The 25,094-nt window shown below is 36.3% G+C and overlaps 1 protein-coding gene across 2 annotated transcripts in view; it reads left to right on the forward strand.

The window, feature by feature from the left end:
* The window catches only part of CCSER1 (coiled-coil serine-rich protein 1), a 644,956-nt gene that overhangs the window by 497,325 nt on the left and 122,537 nt on the right, over positions 1 to 25,094 (forward strand). Inside the window, exon 9 of one of the 2 annotated variants that reach the window (XM_009887738.1) lies at positions 3,615 to 3,655. The exons of the other annotated variant lie outside the window; for it this stretch is intronic. Coding sequence (XP_009886040.1) covers positions 3,615 to 3,655 — 41 coding nt within the window. The remainder of the gene's footprint in view (positions 1 to 3,614; positions 3,656 to 25,094) is intronic. 2 annotated transcript variants of the gene reach the window in all.

The following is a 25,094-nucleotide window of genomic DNA, read 5'->3' on the forward strand; positions in this document are numbered from 1 at the left end:
CATCTTCTAATAACCATTCCTTTTTTTTCCTTGACAGTCAGACACTTTTTTCTTGTGTATAATCGTGTGCTTTCTTTTTTTAAAGATACGTATTTTTCAACTATAATCCTTGTTCTCCTGATTGAGCCATCAAGTTAGTTTAAGCGAAACGTCACCTAAAGATTCTGCTAGTGTTATTTGTGTTATCATGTTATTCATGTTATCTACTTATATTATTTGTGGCAGATAAATTTAAAACTAACTCGATTACACCAGAACTTTAAAAATCTTCTCGTACAGCTTGAGGACTCAGAGTGCCTGCCTTTGTGTAGAAAACTAATATATAGAGAGAGAACTCCGTATGGTATGTAAACTTACTCAAGAAGAAAGTACTTTGGGATGTGAAAGATTTCCAGTCACTTTTGGTCAGACCTATAATGTAATCACATCAAAACCTGCAGTGGTAATCTCATTCATGGTGATTTGTACAAACTTCATATTCATCCCTTAAAAATAAGTAAATCAGTTTGCCTTGCTGGGATATTTCAAACAGACACCATTACAGGAAATAGTGTACAGAACCATGGAAGTATTTATTTAATGTGGCAAAGCAAATGTTGCAGGTCTGCGCTTTCTAAGCATGTGAATAGACTTGCAGTTTGCAATAGGGAGAAAAGTCTAAATTTCACACATTCATTGCTCATTGGCATATATTTCTTTTTAGCATTAATACTGCTAAAATACATTAATTTTAGCATTAATACTGTATATATATTAAGACAGAGTCTTGCATAGGCAGAAGCAACAGAATTAACTTAACAAACAGAATCATTTGTCTTTTTGTCTCCCTTTGAATCTAATGAAGAATTTTCCCTATGGCTGAAGCAGAGAGTAACTTAGGAATAAATAAGACCAGTCTTCAAAGAACCCCTGTGCAGCCATGTCTCAGAATCGCTGTGTGTATTCCTGAACAATATCAGACTCACCCACAGGGGTTGCTTCCAGCCAAATGGTTCACATCAGAAATGGCATCCACCCCGCTTGGAAAGTTAACGCACTCTGAGAGGCAGCGAGCTACCCATTGCTCTTTAGGCCTTCTGCAGTCCTGTACTAAATGTAATATCAGCAAAAAGTATTTTTCCAACATTAAACAAACTTAAGCGGTGTGTCTTTTATTCATCTGGGACACACTGTTTAATGTATGTGACAATTTATTGCATAGGAGTCTTCTAATTGTCCTTAAAATATATGTCAAATTGACTTGCTATGTAATGCAATTAATTCCTTTTTTGCTGTTGTTTTTAATGGGATCTTTTATGTGTGCTGAACAACGGCTGAACATCACTTTGCAGAACGGGATATCATAGTTGTGAACCAGGAACGAGCAGACAAGAAGTGGCCATTCGTAGAAAAAGTAGTGCAAGTAAGAGAACCATGATCATACATGGGATCAGCCTGGATCAGGTTGTCAGCAGAAGGGCGGCTTTTGGCGGGAACAGGGGGCTGATGAGAACGAGAGAGGGGTTGAAGTTGACTAAGTACTGAGGCTGCCCGGCAGTTTCAGTCTGAATTTCCAACGTACAGCCCTAAAATAGAAACACTTTTACTGAAGTGAGTACAGTTAATATGCTTTAAATGCAAGATGTCTTAGGCAATAGTGCCTGAGAGGCCTGTAAGACCATGTTCATGAAAGACTTAAATGAGCAAAGCAGGGTGGCTTTAAAACAACTTGTACAACCTTGAAGACAGGGATAGCTAAATTCAAGTTCTCTTAAGTCCCCTGACAGGGTAAAGAATCAGACAGGTCAGAAAGTGATTAAGAAATCAATGTAATGTAACATCAGTAGTGTGAATGAGATGTCTGCAAATGAGTTAATATTTTCCTATTTCATTTTTTTTTCATTATGTTTACAAATATATATATATTTTTTTTTAAATCGAAGAACAGTATTTCAGATGTTGAGGCATGCAGGAATTCACGGTTTTATAAGCATTTTCTACCTAAGCAATTTGAGCAGCTGCTTGTTGCTAGTAAGATAGTTGCAAGGAAGCATCCAATTAACAAATGCAAGGTAGCTATGCAGAAACATTAGTCGGATTATCCCTTTGAAACAATTATCTTACTGCTCTCACGTAAGGAACTGTAGGTACCTGGAAATACTGTTACTGCCTTGTTTGATTGTATCTAGATCTAAAGTAGTGTGTATAGTTTGGCCTTATGAGATTGCAATCGAAACTGTGATGTGAAAGTGTATTTTAGGATCTTTCACTTATATGTGGAAGCAGATTGCTGAAAAATGCATGTAAATGTTGATTCAAAGTTGAAAATGTGCCAAGAGACTGCTAGTAAAATATTTACTGGTAACTTTAAGGTGGAAATATGTCTTCCTTATTGAGCTATAACTTCAGTTTGGAAGATATTTGGAGGAGGAACATATTTATATTAATATATCTATAGACTATGGAGCCACATTTGCTCTTGAGACTATTTTCTTTTAGTAATTTAGTTGATGCCTGCCATAGCTTTTAAAAAAAATGAGAATAAATATGTGTGATTGCTGTGCTATCATCTTCAATTGCACATAGCTTTGAATATTTTGGAGTTGTGTAAAGGTCTTGTGGTATTTCAGGCCACCATGGGAGCAAAATATTTTTTCTTGTTTCTTTGTTTAAGGTAAAACACATTGCAATCTGAAATCTAATAAAGGAAAAAGACACAAATGATAAGCAGTTTTTCATCAGGGGCTGTAAAGACTGAATGTTGGCTGTTATTAAAGTTGGATAATGCTATAAAAGAGATTAAGTTGTAAACAATTGCTTGTGAAAAGTAGTGGGGCTTTTTGTTTGCTTGATTTTTTTTAGCATTTTCTAATCCCATCTTTCTAAAAGGAAAAGAATTCCTGTTCTGCTTGAGTTTTGCTTTAAAGCCTTGGTCTTCCTCTTTAATACTACTACTTCGAGTACAGTTTTTCATTTATATTTATGCAGGTGATTATTCTTCCAAAGTATCAAACTCTCCACCTCTCTGAATTCAAATGATGATTTTTTTCAACTTGTCAAAGTGACGCCCAAGGATAGATGTTTTCTACATAAGTAGAAATGGTCTCAGCACTTAAAATTTTAAATGGGATTTTTTTTTAAATGAGAAATGGAATGAAGGCTAAAAGGCAGTATATGAATTTCAGGTAGAAAACAAGGCAGAGCTGTCCTAACTAACATAGTCCCATTGAATCAGCTCACACAAAAATTGGTGACGTGCAAAGAGCAGGATTTTCTCTCAAAATGGTAAAAATCTTAAAAACAAAATGAGTAAATTTCCATGTCCTGAAGTGAAGAAACCTTCAACAGGCATCTTGGGAATTTATGGAAAATAAGTGGTGGGACATTAGTACCAGGGTGAAGAGTTGAGTAGGGAGTTGCGTGGTAAAATCAGCTGTTACAAGCTGCTTTCTAAATGCCATTGGAAGAGACAATACTTATGTCAAACAGGCTATGGATCATATCGTGGTAATGACGAGGTACTGGAGAGCTAGATATAGGCCTTCGGTCATGCAAGGGCTTTTGAGATGTTTGTGCTCAGAATGGCTGAGTGCACACAGTAAAATCCGGTGATCAAGAAGGTGTTAATGAATAAGCGTCTTGCACCAAAACTGAAACTTTGGAGCAAGGACGTGAAGTCTGGTAGAAGTTTGCATGTTTCAGAATATGGTGGCACCATGATATCTGGAGACATTGTCATATTGAATTGAGTATTTTTTTTAGAACTGTTTGAGTGACTTTGCATTGGAAAAATAATAGATCCGATGCAGCCTTTAGCGAACTCACTACTGAACTCCAAGTAGCAGCACGCTAGTCAGTGCAGCCTTTCATTGACACGCTCAGCCAGTGAAGTGCTGCATGATACAAATGAAAGCTATCATATCAGAGCATGGATTCCTGTTTTAATATTTGCTCTGTTTATGAAAGAAACATATCCTGCCCTTACAGGAGAATGTGGTAGTGATCCAGCAAGGTTTTTTTGTCTCTGGGCAATCTTATGTATCAGTGGTATTATGCCATCATGCATTGACAAAGAATTATCTTTCAGAACACTTGTGAGATCAGCTGAACATTTTTTATGTGGTAATAACTAAGACTTCAGTATAGCCTGTAATTTAAGACTCTGCTTTTTATTCTTGGTAGCGCTCTGAAATATTCTGAAGTATCAGTCTCATTTCTATGATGAGAAAAAGGCATATGTTCATTTTCAAAGTTCATGTCAAAGAATTATGTGCTTTGTCTAGGGAAAATGTTGCTGATTATGAGTAGCCTCTTTAAAAATCATAATCTGGGTTTGGGTGGGGTTAGTTTTGGAGTTTGGGGGCTTTGTGTTGTTTTTTTTTAATTAGTGCCTTTTTAACCATGTGATAGGTAGGTTTTGTGGTCTAAGAGAAAAGAGAGCATTTATTGGAAAAACATTCATTTGATGGGTAGTGAGCTCTCCTTTATTTTCTTCTGGCATTGATTGTTCTGTTGTCAATACACATCTTTGTGGAGATTCCTCATAGAAAGTGACACAAAAAGAACAGCAATATTTGTGTAGTTATGCTGCAGAGGGGGTATTCAGTGCAGCTGAATTGATTTGATCATTTCATATGTTGCAGCACTGAGAATTCCAAGTTCCTCAAGGTGAACCCAGAGGACTTCAGTCACTATATACACTTAATATCAGGTGAACTCATAACTTTAGAGTTCAGAGAGTTGTAGGAAACATATGCAGTTGATAAAGTATTTTTACTGAAAGGCTTCGTTCAAACAGCATTTTAATACGTACTTGGATGTTTTGCTTCATTGAACAGGTTGCCTTTTCATTCAGACTTCCTTGCTGCTGTTGTCCCAGAATAGGTACAGTCACAAATATTTTGGCTGGCTGGCGTTTGTGGCCATTAGTTGAAAAAAACTGACAGTAACAGATTTTGTTCAATGCGAGGATGTGAGAAATAAAATAGCTGTGGGATCTAAATGCCAGATTCCCTTGCTGAGTCCATTGGAGCTTCCAGTGAATACTTAGCTGTGACTTCTGACAGAAACTATGTCATACTCTCACCTTGACAAGATTAAAAATTGATAGTGTTTTCAAAAAGAACTGAGCTTTGTAATGTTCTGATTGCACTTTTGAAAGCTAAGTGAAAAGAAATTGTAAATGACTGACTGAAGGAATGTAAACAGAACAACAGTGTATGTGGCTGTCTGGTACATGAAATCCACGTTCACTCTAGGGATGTCTTGGGTAATCAAACATTCCTGCATTAACAATGCGGAGATGCTGAGGATATGTTATATGGAGGTAGAAAAGGTAGAATAAAAGCGTCTCTTATTTTTTCCTCGAGAGGAAAAAACACTGAATTGCATGGCACAGGAATGTATAGAAAAATGAGTCTTTCAAGGGGAACATCCCTCCTAGGGAATCTGTCTTAAGTGTGAGTTAACTAACTGATTAGTGCTTAGTTTCAGCATCTGATGTTATGGTAATGTTAAATAAATGAATATGGTTGCACAGAGCTCGTAAGACTTTTTTTTTTTAATGTTATTTTAATTCCAAAAAGTGTGTGGACGTGCCTTGCATCTACAGATAGAAGATGCTGACTGGTTTAGCAGCTCAATCCTAGAGGACAAGCTGTGGCCCTCCCAGGACGAGCAGGCCAGCGAGCGCTTTGGATTGAAATTTCAATACTTGGGTTTTGTGCCACAGGTTGTAAGAAGTAGGCAGGAATCAAGATCCGAGCAGGGTCATTTTCTCGTCATACTGTGTTCATATGCAAAGCAGTCCTAAAACTGTATTTCCCTCATCAGTCCACTGAGGAGGACAGGTGTTATAAATGAGGCATCCTGACAGCTTCCCTTTTAAAGGCTTCTAGATCTTGATGTATTCTTTCTCAGCTGCTGAGCTCTGACTTTTCAGGTACTGATGACTGTTTTCTCCTCACCTGTATATTCAAAGGTAAAATATAGGGGCTGTCTATTTTTAGACCTTCCTTACAGAAAGGTCTCCGATCACAAACAGCAACTATTTTTTTTAATTTCCTTACACTGGCACATTAATTTGCTGATGAGGAAGTGTAACTTACTGCACTCATTAGACTATTTTGGTATTTGTTGGAAGCATAATGTATGTAGTAATAGCAAGAATATAATTTTTAAAAATTATTCTATGTTATATGAATTAGCAGAGGGAGATTTATTTATGCATGTTAAGTCAAAAAGATCTTTAGAACTAATTGAAGTGGAAAAGGAAAAGGTAAAAAATACAGTCATCATGAAAACATTTTTCCTGCTTCTCATCAGTGAGAGCATGGACTTGCTGGGATTTTAGCATTAAAAAGTGAAGTGACGTTAAGCTGATATAGGCAGGGTGATCAACCAGAAAAAAAAAAAATTATATTTGCACAGTGATCTCAAGATTTTGAGTCTGCACCTCAGTTCCAAAGCATTCTAATGAAAATCTGTTGCATACATTTCAAATGTATGGAAATGCTTGACATACGTGAGTGCCCTATGGTGAGCCTAATCTATGCAACAGTATTTAAAGATTAATCCAAATTCAAACTTCGCTGTATGCTAAGAGCAATATTTTGAGAGATACTATTCTGTAAGTGATCTCTTAATTAAAATTATGCAGCAAAAAGGTAGGGAAATGTTAGCCACTTAGTAGCTTCAGATGAGTATGCTAACTTTTATGAATCGTTAACTTGGTAACTACAAGGTAACTAGTTATCTACAATGTCTGTACATTATTAATAGCATTCTCTTCTCCCTGTGTAAGGCTCTACGTTTCTGGGAATCACAGGGCTCTTGGAAAACTTAATACAGTATTTACCACTGAAGCTATCCCGGAATGACATTCACTCTGGAAATCAGGAACATGAAAAAGTAATGCAGTCACATTCATTGGCATCTTGCTTTTCAAAGGCGCATTATGTCGTTAGAAATACATTACTTAATTGGTGTCAGTAGTGATAATAGTAACTAACAATGAATAATTAAATTCCCAATTCTTTTGTTGATGGATTTGTATAAGTTGAGGCTATTTAAATGTTTTCTTTTTGATTCAAGAGGGGAAAAATGTAGATGCTACACATTCAAAGTGTAGAAAAAAGGTACTTTTGGCTAAGTAAGCCAGCATTCAGCTAACCGTTATCAGACCAATTCACTTTGTGCTTTTTTTTTTATATACAGTTTCACAAATCATTTAAATGTCTTTAAATGATGAATTGAAAACTCACTTTTAGGAGGTGCCTTAATGTAAGGTACCACAGTGTACCTCAGCTTTACTAGAAAATTGCCTTTAAGCAAAGCAGAATAACATATAGTTGGCAGAATGGGGAGACTCTGGTGCTGCCCTTGTGCAATATCTGTTTTTCAACACTTCTAGCTTTGCCTTACTATTTCAAATAACTGTGGTGTTTGGTTGTTTTTTGGTTGTTTTTTTTTTCCAAAAGACTTAAGGAAGCACTGGAAATAATTGCTAAAGCCTTATTACTTACTGAAGAACTGGTTTAAGTGCCAAATGTACCCAGACCAACTTGTCCTTTAGTTACTTTGAGAAGTGAGCTGGAGATAAAGGTGGACTTTGGCAGTGCTGAAATAACTCCACAAGTAACTGGAGGGGTTGGGGATAGTGCAGTTGCAGGGCACTGCCTGCCCTGGGGGAAAGGGCTGCCTGCTTGCCCTGTTCTGCTGGTAAATAGGAGAGCTCACTGCCTTCTCCTGGCAGCGTATGCAGCCTTGGAAACAAGGGAGGCAGCTAGTGTGTGTTTGCTGCCCCAACACAAGGTAACCCCAGCTTGCCCCTTGGCTCCTTGTTGTGGTGGCTGTGACCTCTTACTACAGTTGCAGGCAGGACTTAGTCTCGGAGTGACAAGCGTGAGGTGCAGTGAGACAGATAGCTTCTGCAGAGCTACCCAGCGCTGCATGTGGCCACAGCGTAGCAAGCGGTGGTCTCAGTGGCACAGCCGTGGCATCTGAAGTGATGAATAATCCTAGTTATTCTGGTTTTCCTTAAATGAAGTGGTATGGGAGTGGTGGTGTAAAGACGGTTTCTGTGGAGCTTTCTAGATATGCATATATATATGCTTCACTCTTCCTAGGTAAAGGAAAACAGAATTTTACAAGACCTGAAAGATAAAATGGTGTCAAAGAACAAATGCCTAGCACTACCTAAATGCCTGGTAAATTAGTTCCCAGCCTTGAATTCAAAAGGATGGTGAAGGTCAAAGTGACTTCAAAGGAATTCAAGCTCCACTCAAGTCTCATAAGTTCCAGGTGTTTGATTATTTTATTTTTTTTTTAAGGCAATAAGTGCAATCTAAATATTACTGTAGTCCTCCTCGACTACCCAGTCTAAATGATCGGTGTGCCCGTTTATATTGGGAAGGATGTAGTCTTGGACACAAACTCGAAGCAAAGCTCTGATTCATGATCTAGAGTCAGAATGAGACAAAATAATTTGTTCTAACACTGCTGTTCAAATTTTATGCACTAGAGTTTCTCTTCACCTAGTCATCCTCTGAATCTCTGTCTGTTAGTTTGTTTTTCTGGGTTTGGGTTGGTTGTTTTTTTTTTCCGGGGGACACACGGGGAGTGGAGAGTGGGGATTGGGATCGCATCAGGAGGAGGCTTGTCTACAGATCCCAACTGGTATGACTTGCTTGGCATTTGATTCATATTTTCTTTACATGCACAGTTGGTATTTCAGAGATGTGTGGTAATTGCTGGCACAATACACAAAAGATGAAGCACTCTAACTACTGAAAACAGTACACTGTGTATATTGATCGGGGATTTAATAAAGCTGCTTCCTATTACCTGTCATCAAACTGGCCCAGTGAGGACTTGTTAAAGAATTTTGGAGAGAAGATGAGGAGGAAGTGGCAGGAACCAAACTGTACTGCTCTCACTTTCCTTCCTACCTGTTTGAAATGTACTTTACCTTCAAACAGTGACAGTATCAGCTAAGACATTGGTGTAATTGAGCTTTCTTATTTTTGTAAAGGAATTTATTTTAATATATACTCTGTACGTTGTCCTCTCCATCAGATTTAATTTCTGACAAGTGTGAGCATGCCTGTCTTATGCTGATACTTTTTTTTTTTCTGTCTTCTTTCTTTGTCTCTTTTTTTTTCTCTCATTTTGGTTCATTTTGTCCTCTGATGGGTGGATTACTCATAGAACATTCCACACTATAATTTATGTTTATCTGAAAATAGGAACTGCAGTTCTTCAGTAATAACAAGCTCCTCTATCTAAACAGTCTCTATTTCGTTTCAGTGCCTTCATTTTCTTCATGTCTTGTCATTTTTTTCATTTGCTACTGCTGTTAATCTGACATCCTTTGCTCCAAAAAAAAAAATGTGTTTTATTTACAGGGCACAGCATTTGGAAGTGCTCCTGTACCTTCTCGCAGGCAATTATGTGAGTCTCTTAAATTCCGCTCTGTGTTGTAAAGATGACTATGTGTTCATGTGCTGTAGCATGGCATGCCAATATAGAGTTAATGCCCTGAGGTCAATATTCAACCGCTGGTGTTGTATATTGCCTGTAACATGTTTGTAGCTAACAGCTTCTATTGACCCCTGCTTTATTTCTTTGTTGTGTTTTGTTCAACACATCATAAACTGGGGCTGCGCTGTGCACTATAGAGTTGCAAGAAGGGAAGAAAATACCATAATGACTCAAAGTCTGGAGGGAAATAATAATATCCTCTGATCATGTGTTCAACATGTTAATGAGTAGCATTGTTAAAACTAAAGAATCTCTCTTTCCTGTTTTTCAAATTAATCTCTCCATTGTGCAAACAAAAAAGAATCCGGATCTCGAAAACACTAAGAAATGGAAAATCGAACAATATGGTGTAAGGCAGATGTTACTGAAACCAGCTGTATTTCTTACATGACTTTCCTTCTAATTAATTTGAAACACAAATCCATCCCTTGAGTTGGGGAGGAAAGGGAACTTTTATAGAGGGATCTCACTCTTTTTTTTCCTTAAACCCATTGGAAATATTGACAATAGATAATTTTGCTTTTAAATTTTAAAGAAATTCCCCATTGTCCACCCAAAACCCAAGAATTCACAAACATAATGTGCTATATTTAAAAGAAAAAAAAAAAAAAGAAGAGAAAGGTTTTCCTTGTAATTCAAGATGATCTCTCTGCTGCTTTAACAGTGTGCGTGTGTGAGTGTGTATATTGAATACATAGATTCTCAGAATACCATCAGACTTTGAGATGAGGACTTTCTTATGTTCCTTGAGTCTATTTCTGTCTCTCTCCTCCTAGCTTGAGTTCAATGTCCATCCTAAAGGCATTGGTGTCTTCCATATGCATATAATAAGCTACAGCCATGCACTGCATTATTATAATTACTATGCACTGCATCACACCGCTGAATGTCAAATAGATTCATCATAATATAACATTACAGGCTTATTCATAAAATACAGTGCAGTTTGAACAATGCTTCATTGTTGGCAGTCTTGAAACATGTTGCTTGCATAAATTCACCAACGCTGCTCTTGTGTATTCATAGGAAAACATACAGCATTTGTCTGAGTGTGGGTCTTGCAAAAGTAACAAAAAATATGATCTGTATATGACTGTCCTTTCTTTTGTGCATTTATCTAAGATGTTCCTATTCTACTGGGTATATCTAAGGGGAGAAAAAAAAATCAAGATGAAACACTGTTCATGATAGATAATTGTGCTCCTATTATCATTATTTAAGGTATGGTGGAATGAATTAATATTCTCATTGAATCCTTCAGAAAAACAATGCTGAAGTTATTTTTATCCCATGTGTATGACACTTAGCAGTCTGCTAAAATGAGAATTCCAAATGCTGTCTAGCTTATTTTCATTTAAGTTAATCCTGCCACTGGTCTACATGATTAACAAAATCAATGAAGACTTTGGAAGTGCATCAACATGATAACATGCTTTAACATGTTTACTTATAAATAATCAGAAGTGTGCATGATGCCACTGTTAATAGCTTCCTTTCTTGTGTACCTACATGAAGATGCAGAACTGTGAAGTAAACAGGGGAGTGGATAATGGTTGGGTTAAATATGTGAATGAAGAGGTTGGAAGAAGTGGTCAGGATCTCTATGATCATCCAACATCACTGAAATCGTGAGATGGGAGAAGTAGGTTTAAAACTCTGTATATAGAATGTGTCAGTGGCTTAACTGTGAAGCAAATAGAAGCAAAAGAAACACATAAATAAGGGAATCTGTAACATCAGGAAGGGAAAAAAAAATCAGCCAGCTATTTTCTGCTTTTATGTGCACTGGGAGGAAAGATTATATGGACCTATGAATATGTTGTGGCAAAGTTCTTCTAACAAGAAGCTAATATTAGAGCTTGAACTTACTAAGTTTGTCTTCTAGTCATTGGTGGTAACCTTTCTGGTTCTTGCAAAGCATTGAACGTTATTACTTTTCATGTACAAAAATGGGAAATGAGGATGTCTGGGAATCCAGAGCAGAAATGCTACAGGACAAATGCTGTGTCCTATCACATAGAAACTCAAAAGTAGGCTATGTTTTCTTCCAATTGATGTTACCAGTGATCCTTCCATAAATCCACTGCAGTAGAAGAGGCAAGATTAATTTGATCTGAGTTCATGCGAGATGTTGTACGCTACTGGGGACTTGTGCCTGCTTTACCTCCAGAGTGAGCAGGGTAGGCTTCGTGGTGGTGTTGCGAGTCACTGGGTCATGCACCTCTGGGTATCCAAAGTTGTCGTAGACGTGGGTGGCATCTGTGCCAATGCTGTGTTATGACATTTCCTCTTGTAGCTCAGGGTCCAGAGAAGCTGCTGGTGAAATGTGGCAAAGTAATGGGTGGTTGAAACTAAGATGCGGTTTATATAACATTTTAAAATAACATGTTTCTACTGATGGGGCATTTTAACGCTCTGGCTATAAACTCTGAGACGCTGACTACAAGGATAACTAAAAAATTCCAGTATGGGAGTTAAGACTCCTTTCCACAAGATAAAAACTTGCCTTTTGAAATGGAGTAGGTTGTGAGTTTGTTTCAGTGTTACAATGAAGGCACCAACAGAAGTGGAAATAAAGAAACATACAATCCAAACTGACTGTAAATATGAGATCATCTGTAATTAGCAACAAAGTCAGATGTAAGGACGGAGAGCAAACTGAATGGGGAGTCTGAAGTGAATACAGATGTTGTCAGAAGTCTGTTATGTGTTAAAGCTGTGTGACCCAGCTTTGTTCATTGGCGTACTGCTGGTCTAAAAGCAAAATACAGATTTACAAAATACAGTTATGACTAAATAAAATGTTGTATCAAAACAAAATGCAGCTCCAGACTTTTGGGCAGAATGGCAACATAATTGCCCTAGTGAGAGAAGAGCTGTCATATTTTCTCCTGACACATGTCCATTACTAGGAGCAGAAGCACAAATACTGCAGTGAAACTGGTATAGTGTACAATTTAAACTGCTGGAATATTTAATTTGCATATTACATGAAGAAGACTAAACCCCACAATTCTGAGAATACACATGTTCATTGCAAGATTTCCTTTAAAATGCACTTTTCTCCTGCAAAAATATATATTAAAGTCAGGGGTTTAAGTTTGTATCCTGTATTGAACCATTGGATTAAGCTTCTAGGCCTTGCACCAGCTGACAAAGCTTTAACTTTTTTGTATCTGTGGTACTTTTTATCAAGACTTCATTCCAAACATATTCCTTGTTTAACCTGAAATGTCCTCAAACTGTAAGTAATTGCTGATTGAGGGTGGCAGTGGGCAGTACTTTTTAAGAAAACATATTATCGTTTATGTGTAATTTGGGAAATTAAAAATGCTTACCAGTTTTGATTAGTGCTATTTAGGAGAAGAAATCGATGAGAAGAAATATAGAAAGAGCCTTGCTGTAATAGATGTTCCTGAAACACAGTAGAATCTCAACAAAAATCAATACGGTTATGTGGTACCTGACAACCAACTTTACAGACAGAACAAATTGGCTCAGACACTTGAAATAGCCATATTATATCCAAAGAATTTCATACCATCTAATGATCAGAAAAGTGCCAAAATCTAACGCAGTTAAACTAACCTTTAGACAGGGGGTTTCATACAATGAAGAATTCACTGTTAAAAATAAATCAACCTAACATCAAAATTAAAGGAAGCAAAATCCTTAGTTTCTTGATAAATGGCACTTAGCTTGTGAGATTATAACATTAAAGTTTAATTACTTGGGGCAAACATAAATACTTGAGAGTTTTAGATTCAGCTGTAGTGATTTTTTGAAAGCATAAATTACAGCAGAAAATATCTGGAATGGAAATTACAAGAGTTAAATTCTTAGCGTAGATATTTCAGGTGATTAAACAATCTTAAAGAAGTACTTGCTCACTGTCAAGGTATTTCAAAGGAGTTGGTGGCTTCTTTGGACAACCAGAGGGAGAAAACAAGGAAGGTAGATAAAATGCTGAGAAGTTAACTGTTTTCTTGAATCATGGTGCATTGTGGAGGAAGAAACCTTTTTCATGGGATTGGTTTTCTAACATAGAGAAAAACCTGAAGTTATATGAAATGTGTAAGTTGCAAATTAAAAGATTTAAAATGTCTTTTTTTCAGAATTTTAAAGGAATTTAGAAAGGAGCAGGCTAACCTACTAGTAAAAATAGATTCTCTTAGAAAAAGTACTGGCAGTCATTTTCTTGTAGAGTTGATCAAAATACATGGCGTCAAGAAATGTAAGTAGTAGTTTAGTTGAAATAATGCCTAAAAAAAGCTTATTAAAAATACCTGCATGTTTGTAAAGTCCAACCGTGTTTGGTTGGGTTTTTTTTTTTTTTATTTTTATCAATGTTAATTCTCTTCTATGTATTAAAAAAAAAAAAAACGGTGTGCATAGGAAAATAAATTGGTGTATTTTGAGCTTTATAAAGAAGTTTTACCCTCACAGAAGGGTGCAAAACTCTTCCCCCCAACAATAGGCCAGACACAATTAATTCTCCAGACTGAACATCTAACTAAGAAAATGCTAAATGTCTTTATTTCACAAAGGGTCACAAGTTCCAGTGGTGGGTCTCAAAGTGTATGGTAAGACTGGTATCAGTTGTATGACAGGTTTCAGCTTGAAATGATGCAAAAACCTATGTCATCTTTCAGAATGACAACAAATGTATTTGCACAGTAAAATTTATGATGGCAAAATTATTCAGGGACCTTACTAACTGCATACCGATTCTGGATGGATTGCCTCTTTAAGATTTTGACTGAAGTTATGGGTTTGGGGGGAGGTAAATTATGATTTCTTAAGCTGCTAAGTTTCTTACAGGAGGTGTTCAAATGTTTACAAGGGTATGCAGAGATGCACTTAAATGGCTTTTGTGCAAAACTTAATTACTGTAAAATAAGTAGGTTCATAATCCTATAGAAATTGAGGTTTATGCCAGTGTGATATCCATGGATTCAATTGTTGTCTGGCTGGAGTTTAGAAACATATCTGACTAACTGTAAAAGACTTCCAATCAGGATTTAATGAAGTAATTCACTCTCAAAAAATTATGCAGCGGTAATAGAAATAAATTATATAAATAGTAATAATCCTTAATATCTATTGTTTTACATTTTGGGCTCATAGTCTTCATTTTAATATTTCTGAAAAGGGCCTCATCTGACAGTCACCTGCTAAATTTAATTTAAAAATTCATTAGAAAATTATCCATTTGACTGAATAGTCTTTTGATCGGGTTTTTTAACTCAGTAATAGGTTCTTAGAGGGTTAGGCTTATTCTATTGTAATCACAAGTTATAGTCCTATTAACTCCAGTGGATGTAAGATCATGCTCTGTTTTTGCAAAATGAGAAAATATATATTCTGACAATGGTTTTATTAATATATTATTATTTTTAAGTCTTTCATTTGTGGGAGAGAATTCTAATTCTTTTAACAGCAGCTCCTGCTTTCAGTCCTGTTTCTATGGAAACAAACATTAGCACAGTGAAAGTTTTTAAAAAAGTGATTATTTTAAAACATTGGGGCCTGGAGAATTCATTTAAGCAAATTTGGAACCCGCTGAAAAAAACCCATGGAGCTTAGATATAGAACAGAAATAAAAAGTTTTTATTTTATAGCTTACCATGTGGGTTTTATTTGTCTTTGTTTCTTAATTCCATGATTGAAAAGAAGGATTTCTTCTTGAAAAAAAAGAACTTTTATTGCATTTAGATTGTGCCAGTACAGAATTCCCCAAGAGGGGTAATACACTGAGGGATGTGTTTCTATACCTAGGAGCATTGAGGGATTTAGAAAAATGAATTTTTGTTTTCATCAGTTTGTGTTTGATGAGGCAGAATAGTATTTATTAGACTGGTATGTACAGTGATACATAAAAAATTTTCCAGTTTGGTTTGCACCAGAGTATGGAAGAAGAAATAAAACAAATATGTTGTTGCTGTTTTGGCTAGCTTATACTTGATCACAGAAAAAACACCACAGTCATAATTTTATTAAAAATCAAATACTGTTTCCTGTTTAAAAAAAATAGCCCTTCAAAAACTTAGTCTTTCATCATTGAAATAAATAGTCTATCAGGGTAAGATTCACCAAATTCAGATGTAATCAGTTTTTCCTGTCTTGCTTTGCATTCAGGGACTTGATTACATCTTAATCAAGGGAGAGTACAGAAGCCATGAGCTGAGGAATTGCTTGTTCTGTTTGTTTCTGCTTTCACTGCCATTATAGTGTGTAAAAATGAGATACATTCTTTTACACTTCTTTTGAACGGTCAAAGATGAAAACTAAGGAAATCCGTTGAAATTAGATAGGCTCTTTCTAAATTAATTTTTAAGCACTAGAATATTTAAAAAATAAAATCTTCTGCTCTGGGCTTCTTCAACTACCTCAGATAGCTGTAATTGTATGTTTTTGGAAGTTCTGTCAAGTATTTCGAAACATCTGCAAAATACTATTCATTATTATATAAGAGTTTTAAAATAATTTCTATATGAAACCCTTTAGTCTTCTGTTTTTTTTGTAAGCTTCTCTTTTTCCCATGAAAATAAGTAGAAATGGCAGCCTCCAACAGACATTTTTGGCTTACACCCTGTATTATTTTTTTTATATTTCCATTAGTAATTTCTGTGATGACTATGTCTCCAGTCACTACAAGAGGGAAGAAGGTCTGTAACACCTCTCTTGCGCTAACAGCTCAGAACAATATACATAACTGAAATTATGAATACTTGTTTTCCTAAAGACTGAGCTTGTTATTTTCTACAGCAATTCATGAAACTTTTACATGAACTTGGGAAATTGTCAATTCCATATCTCTAATGCTAGAGCTCGTGTATACAAAAAGGTGAATTTTAACTTTAGTTCCTTAAGAGTTTGTGACAGCTTACTAGCTGGTTGAAAGTTAATCATTTTGATAGTGCCAGACAATATGGCAAGCAGCACAGGCCATAAATTACAGCTTGATGGGTACAAAATGAACATTAGGAAGAACTTTTCTCAGGGAGTGTAGCACAGTTCCAGAACAGGTCGCTCAGGCTGTAAAATCTCCATCCTCAAAGATTGTCAAGACTTGGCCAGGCAGAGGTGTGACTGAGCTCACCTGGAGTTGGTGGTAGTCTCAAGCAGGAGGCGCAGGGCAAAATGACCTCCAGGGGCTCCTTCGAGCTAATGCTTCTCTGAGTCTGTAATTTGAGGAGCACTGGTGGGGCTGGAAAGAAGGGGAAAAATGCAGTCCTCTAAAGCTGCAACTTTCTTTAGAGTTTATTTGCTCTTTGCAAATTTGTGTACAGGTAATCTAAGAAACTTCAGCTGCTGAAAGCACTAATTTTTTTTTAAAAGAAGTTAATGATTTGTTTCAAGTTCTTCAAGTGAGATTGACTTTTTGAAGTGGTGCTACATTTCTTTAACCTAAAAATAAGGTTAGTGCAGTAAATACTTCTTGAGTTAAAGTAATATTTCATTTTTGGCCTAACAAAATATTTTTGATTAATCTGATCTTTTTCATTCAGGCATCAAACTGAAGAGTCTTTTATTTACCTAACTCTATTTAGAGTAGTGAAATTGAATCTCTGATAGATCTCCATCAGGAGTAAACTCAGTGATTCATTTATTCTGAATAAACTACCTGTCAAAGTAATCCTATTTCCTATTAGTGAATTATCTAAAATCTAACAGTGATTTTTTTATAACTATTCTGAAATTTTAATGAATTATCAGTGTACGCATACGTTAGCTTATGCTTTGTCAGTGGGGTAATCTCCTTCGTTCAGTACTTCCTCCCTCTTCTGACCACTGTAATATTGCTGCCATCCCTGGACTCTTCCACACAACCCCCCCGTCTCTTTCTCCAGGTGACCATCTCCTGTGTGATAATAGCAATACCTATTTTCAGATTTGCTACTGCTAAATATTCCTGTGAAAAACTTTTCCTACTAGCAGCTTAGTTTTTCAGTTATTGTAAATATTCTGTTGATTGCATAGTTATCAGATGTTTTTATATAGAAAGCACCACGAAAAGGAAGAAAAATTACTAGCAGAAAATGGACACCTTAACTCATTAATGAGTATAGTAGCGTGGTAGAGTATATAGCAGTTCAAGATAAAGCTTCCAGCGAAAGAAACTGGTAGAGAAAGGATGCATAAGGATGAACATGAACAGTGAACATTACTGCTGAGAAAACATAAAACCTGCAGCTAAAAGACTCTTTCTCGGGACCTTTGAGTGTCAGAGATGTCACGGCTTCAGGTACTGGTCTTCTCATGGATGTTGGAACAGAGTTAAGTGAAGCAGTCTTGGGCAGAATTTAAACTAAGGAAAATATTTACTGATGTTTTTCTGATTTAGAGTATGTGCAGTCATGGAAAAAAAAAATATTTTATGATACAAGGAATTACGACATCATTTTATGATGAGGACTTAAAGCCTACACGCTTGTATTTTAGTTACCTTGGGTGGCATTCAGCAGTTATAATTATGGAGACTGTATTTGCTTTTTGATTTCATCATTGTAACAGATAGTGCTTTTCTTTCATATGTAGTTAAATTAAAAACTATTGTATTCAGTGTTTTGGTCAGTAGTTCTGTCTTCAGGGGATTAATGAAAGTTAGCACTGCTGAAGATGGTTATTTGAATTACTGAATGGCTTAATAGGCAAGTCAATATTAAAAAGTTTTCAAGCCGTTCCCATTAGAGTATGTTAAACACAGTGGAGAAATTCTATGAAACTACATTTATTGGCATACTGCTGTTTGTTGAATATATGACTAGAGATATCATGACCATATTTTGCTTAGGCATAGCTACAGATGTGTACAGGCTGAATAAAGAATGATGCCATTTGTTGCTCTTCTGATGTAGCTATTAAACCATTAGCAGTTTTCTGTACTGCATTTCAATCCATTGATTAGATTAAGAAATGCTGCCTTTAACCAAGTCCTAGTACAGAAGGCATGATTTTTTCCCCAGATTTCCCATCTAAGAATAGGCATGTGCAATTACTGCAATCACTTTTGCATTTTATCAGCAGTGGAAAAAGCAGATTGATAGACATGTTACTTCAGATGGTTGAGAAGAGTTAAAAGTTGGAATAAAAATATTCACCATTTCTCTGTGCCACACAGGCATGTTTGCAGATGCATCCTTTGCTGTTCACTCTCTCAGAGACATAACACAGTCTGTACCTTTCTAGAGAGAAGCTAGACAAGTGATCCACTCTGTTGTTCCCTCTGGTTTTCCCTTTGTTGTTCATTTTGTCATTTTCCCATAAAATCCATGGATTTTATATGCTTCATCAAACACTAATTAGAATTACTCGTTTTTAATGTGATGAAGGAAGGCATTGCTAATGCTTGAATTATTCATGGATATTTATCAAGTTCACCCATAGGAACTATAAATACAAATAATGCAGTATGGTTTGTTAAAAACGAACATTTGGTATCATGCAATTTTAAGTAGCAATGTATATAATGCTTTATAGATAGGAGTACATCCAGTCAATTTATTTAAGTTCATTCCTCTCAGTTATTTTTCTAATAAGCTTTCCCTCCTTTTCATCCACTCATTTCTAATGTCTGGAATGTGTGTACTGCTTAACTTTTATTAAAAAAGTCAATTCGTTATTATTGTTTGGTCATATTGCTGAAGCTCAAACACACAGGAAGAGAACAAGATATTTTTATGTGTTTTGTTAGAGTCATCTATTGTTGGGAAATAAATATCTGCCGAATGTTTTCTGGAAGCTATTTCAAGCATTTCTTATAGGAAAATACAATAAAAGCAGTACTCGCTACAAAACCTTGTTAAGCTTTTCTATAAAGCAACAATAATTTTTACGTCCTTTCTCTTCAAAAGGCTAATAATTGCCTTAGTTTTGTTGTTAAGGTAGCATATTATATAAAGTTTGCCGCTTCCAGGTTTTTATTTAAAAAATAATTGATATTTGTTGACATTTGCCTGCATATCTGATCTTTGGGGTTTTAAATACCACAATTCCAAAGAAAATAGACGTAAAAAATAACGTAGTAAAAATAAACTCTCCTATATATCATAAAGATGGGATTTTGGTACTTATTTTAAAATTACAGGGTTTTGTAGTGAAAAGTCTTATCCTCTGTACTAATGGGATAGCTGAAGAAACCCAATGGTAATTCCCTAGTGGAAAGAATTGTTTTGTTTCCCTTGCTGGGGTCCTGTGGTCACTGTCATTCCTATACCACAGTCTTCTGCCAGCTCTCTCAACTTGACTCTGGGAATGACTCCAGGCTTGGACTGGAGAACCAGAAATGCTCTATGACTTGTATTGTATAGGTAATTGAGCCTCCCCCTCCTTCTCTAACAAAAGGATGCGCTATTCCATGTTTTTACAGGTAAAAACTGTAAGAAGGGTTAACAGAGAGTGAGTATATGCACAAAGTTGGCCTTATGTTTGCATTTAATATTTGAGTCATCAGATTATCATCTTTACCTCTGGGCTGCTTAGATTTAGTTTTAGTTTATGTGTAGGTTTAGACATTGAAATTAAGGGATCAGCCACTTAAGCTAACTGAAGCATGACTCCAAACAAGAAAAATGCCATCGTCCACGCAAACAGAAGTGTTTGGAAGGCAAGCATAGGCAGGAGTGCAAAGACATGTGGTTCACTAGCTAGATACAGAAACAATCCAGAAGTGTAAATTCATGTCTTTTGGTATTCTTTCCAGGAGGGTTGAGGCTAGGTCAGCTTGCACTGGTCATGGGTTTACGTACAGAACAATCCCCGGTGTTTCAGTCTCACCGTGTGTCCACACTTGCTTCTGGGTTGTCCTATCAACGCAACCTGTTCTATCTGACTGTGTTGTATCTCCTATAACATCAACAATAATTCCTGATGTGAAAAGCCTTATTATTCTATTTAATTTATTCTTAGTGTCTTTTCAAAAAAAAAGAAATAAAAATCTGTGAAGGTTGAGAAAAGAGGCAATACTACTGGGGGATCAGCTTGGGCTGTACTTGTCACGAGCTAGTGTTTTGTAAGTCTCCATAGCTCACAGCTTGTGTCTGGATTCCCACTCTTGTGAGCCACTCCTTTTATAGATAAAACCTTGACAGAGACCTTCAGCGTGTTGTGATTTTTTTTTTCTCACTGGGGCTTGCAGAAAGCTTTTGAAGTTCAAATTCATTTGGGTGTTGGCTATCTTGGCCATGTGCAGCATATCTGTTAGCATCAGCTTTGCTTACTCACTCGTACCTGAATGAATTGTAAACAACATAATATATACTCAGTCTTCATTAGAAAGGGTAAAGGAGTCTTCCTGTGAAGAAAACACAGGTTGAGGCCAAACAGGATTATTTTTTTTTTCGCTTTTCTGCTAGCAGCCAGGTCCAGCCTTGACAAGGAAGAGTTGCCAGGTGAGGAACTCTGAGCTTGGGGTGAGCTCAGTGGGAGCATCAGGGCATTTAGGAGGACTTCCTGTGACAGTGAAGGGATTTTTGCTTATGAAAACTTGAAAGATCTCGTTTCCCATTACCAAACTTAGCAGCGAGTTGCACATCCAAATGATCTGTTAGGAGCAATGGAGCTGCTACATTACTGAGAGCTTTAACAAAATACAGTCATTTAAGTTAGATGTCCAGGTTGAATATGAGCACAAGTCTCAAGATTTGAAAAAATATTTCCCTGCTCAGCTTTTTGAAGTCTGTAATCTGTCTTTGGATGCAAACACAATCTCTTTTGAGTACTCTTACTGAGTATAGTATTAAATATTATGTTCATGGTAGTATAAGTATCTTAAATATTTTTAAAGGAACCGTTAAACATAGCCACAGACTAAAATGAGACTCACATCTGGATATTTTGCAGTTCATTTTGACTTCAGCACTAAAATAAATTTAAATGCAATTTGTGCAATTAGTCATATGGAATAAAACAATGGTGTGAAAAATGCCCTGCAGTATTAATTCATCTGAAGAGGAAAACTACTGAGTCTGAGTACTTCTGTATGCCAAATATATGTTTCATTGCCGTAAGCATAGGATGCTTCGCTACAGATTCTGCATTCATGTTTACGTTGAACTATAAAGTACGAAGGGAACCACTGCAGGAAGCAGGCTAATAACGTTGTTTCCTGATGGACTTATAATGGCACGAAACAAAGATTCCCTAAAAATATTTAACTAAATAATTACAGGATGAGGTACTATATTGTTGTAGTTTATCAAGTATACTGTTTAAGCAGTTGCCCAGAGTTAGGTGGAAAACTGAGAAAGGCAAATGTGGAGTAATTCTTCATGTTGCTTATTTTGTAACTAACTATTTGAAGACTGTGTGGATATTTTTTTCCTTTGAAAAACAACAGGCAGAAGGCAATTTAAATACTGTAATTTATCTTTGATGGATGATGTATTTAAAGCAGCTGAAAGCAAATAATTTGAGCATGTAGCAATTAACATTCTGATCCCACTAAGGGATTTGCATATGCTGACCCTCACCATCCAAATGTGGCTCTTAGCAGGTAAGAGGTCTAGTTCTAGTTTCAGCTGCAAGGGACAAATGTTACACTTTCCTGTGTTGATTTTATATGAAATACCAAGAGATTCTACAAAACTGTTTCTGGTACATCCAGATTTCAGTGGCCAAACCTTTTGCTACAAGGGAAATCTGCAGGCTTCCCTTTGGGAAGGCACAAAAGGAGTCGTGACCCAGTGACATGTCAAGCCTTATCCTTAGCCTAAGTAATATGAGCCAAATATTATATGATTTATATAAATCCTGATGATTGCTGATGATGTGGAGTCCCACCCCAGGCACAGTGTGTGTTCCCCATTCTGTTTTTATTAATGCTCGTTGGAGAAGAATCAATGGCACCGGAGGGACTCTGCTGCGCTTAACTGATTTCCTCGATGGCAGTACAGCTGTAGTACAAGTAGATTTTGCCAAGCGAGTGGTGTGAAATGGCCATTTGGCTGCCCTGGAATTTGGCTCAAAACGTCAAGAAATGCAAAAGGTGGATTTGTGTTCTTTTTTTTCCCATGGGATCATGCAGCCATATAGTCATATTTTATGTGTGTATGTTTTATAACACCTTATCGAACAACACATTCCTCCTTCACAGATGTCTCCTAGCAAGAGATAAGCTGTGGACAAAGTGCACTGGTGACACTAAGATAGAAAGCTGTTTTCTTCCAAAAAGAAGGTCTGGTACTGGGTATACAAGATCAGCATGAGGTCGTAGGCTCCGATTTTAGGCAGTAGCTCAACCTCAGTTATGAACCAGTAAATAAGCAGTAGTTTGAGAGTGCAGACTTGTAAAGAAAAGGTATAAAATTGTAAAAATTAAGCAGCCAATTTGGGGAAAAACAATTCCGTCTATGTATAGTCCATACGCTTTTGCCCAATTTTTTGTTAAAGGACTGGTTCAGATAATAATGAGCTTTACAGGCTAATCTCTTGATATTTTAGACATGTTAATTTCTAAATGCCTGTGTTTATTTTCTGTGGTCATTAATGGATTTCAGACTTTTTCCAGTTAAATATATGGGGGGAAAAAAAGACTTCATATTGTAAAATCCTCCTATGCCTTTATTGCCAAGTAAGGGAACGTGCTGAACTCTCTTTTGTTAAGAGCAAATAACTCAATTGTTTTGATGTAGGAAGAGACCAAGAGAGTGAATATTGAAGTTACAAAGTGTTCTTTTCTCAGAAGTGGGATCATCTTTCTTATACTTACTTTCTAATAAAACTTTGAAGTTCCAGGTTTCCTTTTGTTTGTAGTATCTCAGTAAGAACATAGGCCAGATGTTGTCTTCCACCAAACTCTGCACTCCCCTTTGCATGAAATTACACTGCCTTGTAGTGTTTAGTTTAATTCAGAAATTAAATTAATCTGTGTCAGCCATTCAAATTAATCTTGTTTGAGAAAGATATAGCATCTCTGAGTGAAGTAAAATTAGGAAAATTTTGAACAAAACAAATATTTAAAACTAAGTGGTGCTTTTTGGATATCTAAAGATGAACTAGTAAATAATTTCAGTTTAGGTACTTCTTTCTTTTCATTCACCCTGTTATTTCTCTGGCTAGACTTTAAGTGAACAACTCAGTCTTTCTGAAAGGGCACAGATGGCTATCTGGAGCCGTTTTAAAGATATTATTGAAGAAAATATGTTTACTTTGACATCCATAAGCCAAAGTATGCTTAATAATATTATTTAAAAGTAACTTACTGCCATGCCATCATGTGATTGCAGTCTTTTCTTGGCTCCTGGGTTAACTCATCAAGGTTGTGTAACAAAGAATAGAAAAGATTTTTTTAAAAACATTTTCTCTCTATTGTGGGATTGAAATGCAAAATAGATACAATGGTTGGGAATCAGTTTAAGCATTGTGAGCAAGGTCTGACTGTGCAGAATGTATCCACATTATAAAGTGCAAGTAGAAGTCAGTTCTTAGAATGACGGGATAGTTGGTTTGGGGTTTGGGTTGGTTTCCCCCCATCCCCAGTAATTTGAAGTGTGTATAGCTAATAGGGTTGTGCTTGTGTTACTGTGATAGTCGACAGTTGAAATAGAATTAGAGAAGTCTGGGAAAAAATACGCATTAACATTTAGTTGAAGCTGACTTTTTTTTTTAAGTAGTTCAATCTGAGCAGAAAATGAAGAAATATTGGGCCAATGACCTCATAAGATGAAAGGAAGGAAGAAAAAAATCAGAATGCAAAATATTCTCTGGGTAGTTTGACCGTTTACTTCCCCTCTGTCACCCTACTAGCCTTACCAAGTGCTTTCAAAATGACACATAATTGCTGTTTTAACTCCCTTTCTGGTACAACCTGACATTAATGTATTTGAAGATATTGCATGTTATGTGCTAACCATTTTGTATTGACAGAATTTAACATTGGTTTCTACAGTTTGAAAAAGCATAGATGTGTAAATATGTTTTGTGGAAGAAATAACTTTCCATGCTCTCATTATCACTTCCATTTTCTCGTAGGTCAAATGATTTTAGTAAGCATTGGGGAAGATATGTGGTTAATTAAAACAATGGGAAAAGCCACAAGGGAAGTTTATACCTGTTTACTCTTTTTGTCATTACCATGAGAACTTCTATGGCTTCAATGGTAATTCTTTCAGAAGAGTTAGTTTTATCAGAAAAGAGTTGTCAGTACCAATGCTGCATCACTGGTTGCCAAAAACAATTCAGTAAGTCTTGACCAGCTTATCCTTTAGTAGAAATAAATTAATGTTTTACATTTCAAAGGCTAAAATGAGAGGTAAAACTGTGTTGCCATGATGTTACCCTTCTCGCAGACTTGGCAAAACAACAGATTCAGGCTCTTTTAGCATTACCGTGTATTTCACCTTGATCTAAACTGAACATATTTAAGCTAGGCCTTTTGGGTTGAGGTGAAAGGGAAGATAAGAGGCAAAATGCCAGTTTTCATTCCCATCAGTCCAGATCTGCATGGCTATGCTTTTTGCTCCACAGCTGGCTTGTCTTGCAGGTTGTCTTCTGCCCCGTGGAAGCATCCGGTGAGAATATAAAGCAGGGCATCTGACCGTTTTCCTAAAAAAAAGAAAAAGAAAAAAAAAAGA

The sequence above is a fragment of the Charadrius vociferus genome, unplaced genomic scaffold, assembly GCF_000708025.1.
Source record: "Charadrius vociferus isolate BGI_N301 unplaced genomic scaffold, ASM70802v2 scaffold296, whole genome shotgun sequence".
Classification (NCBI taxonomy): Eukaryota; Metazoa; Chordata; class Aves; order Charadriiformes; family Charadriidae; genus Charadrius; species Charadrius vociferus.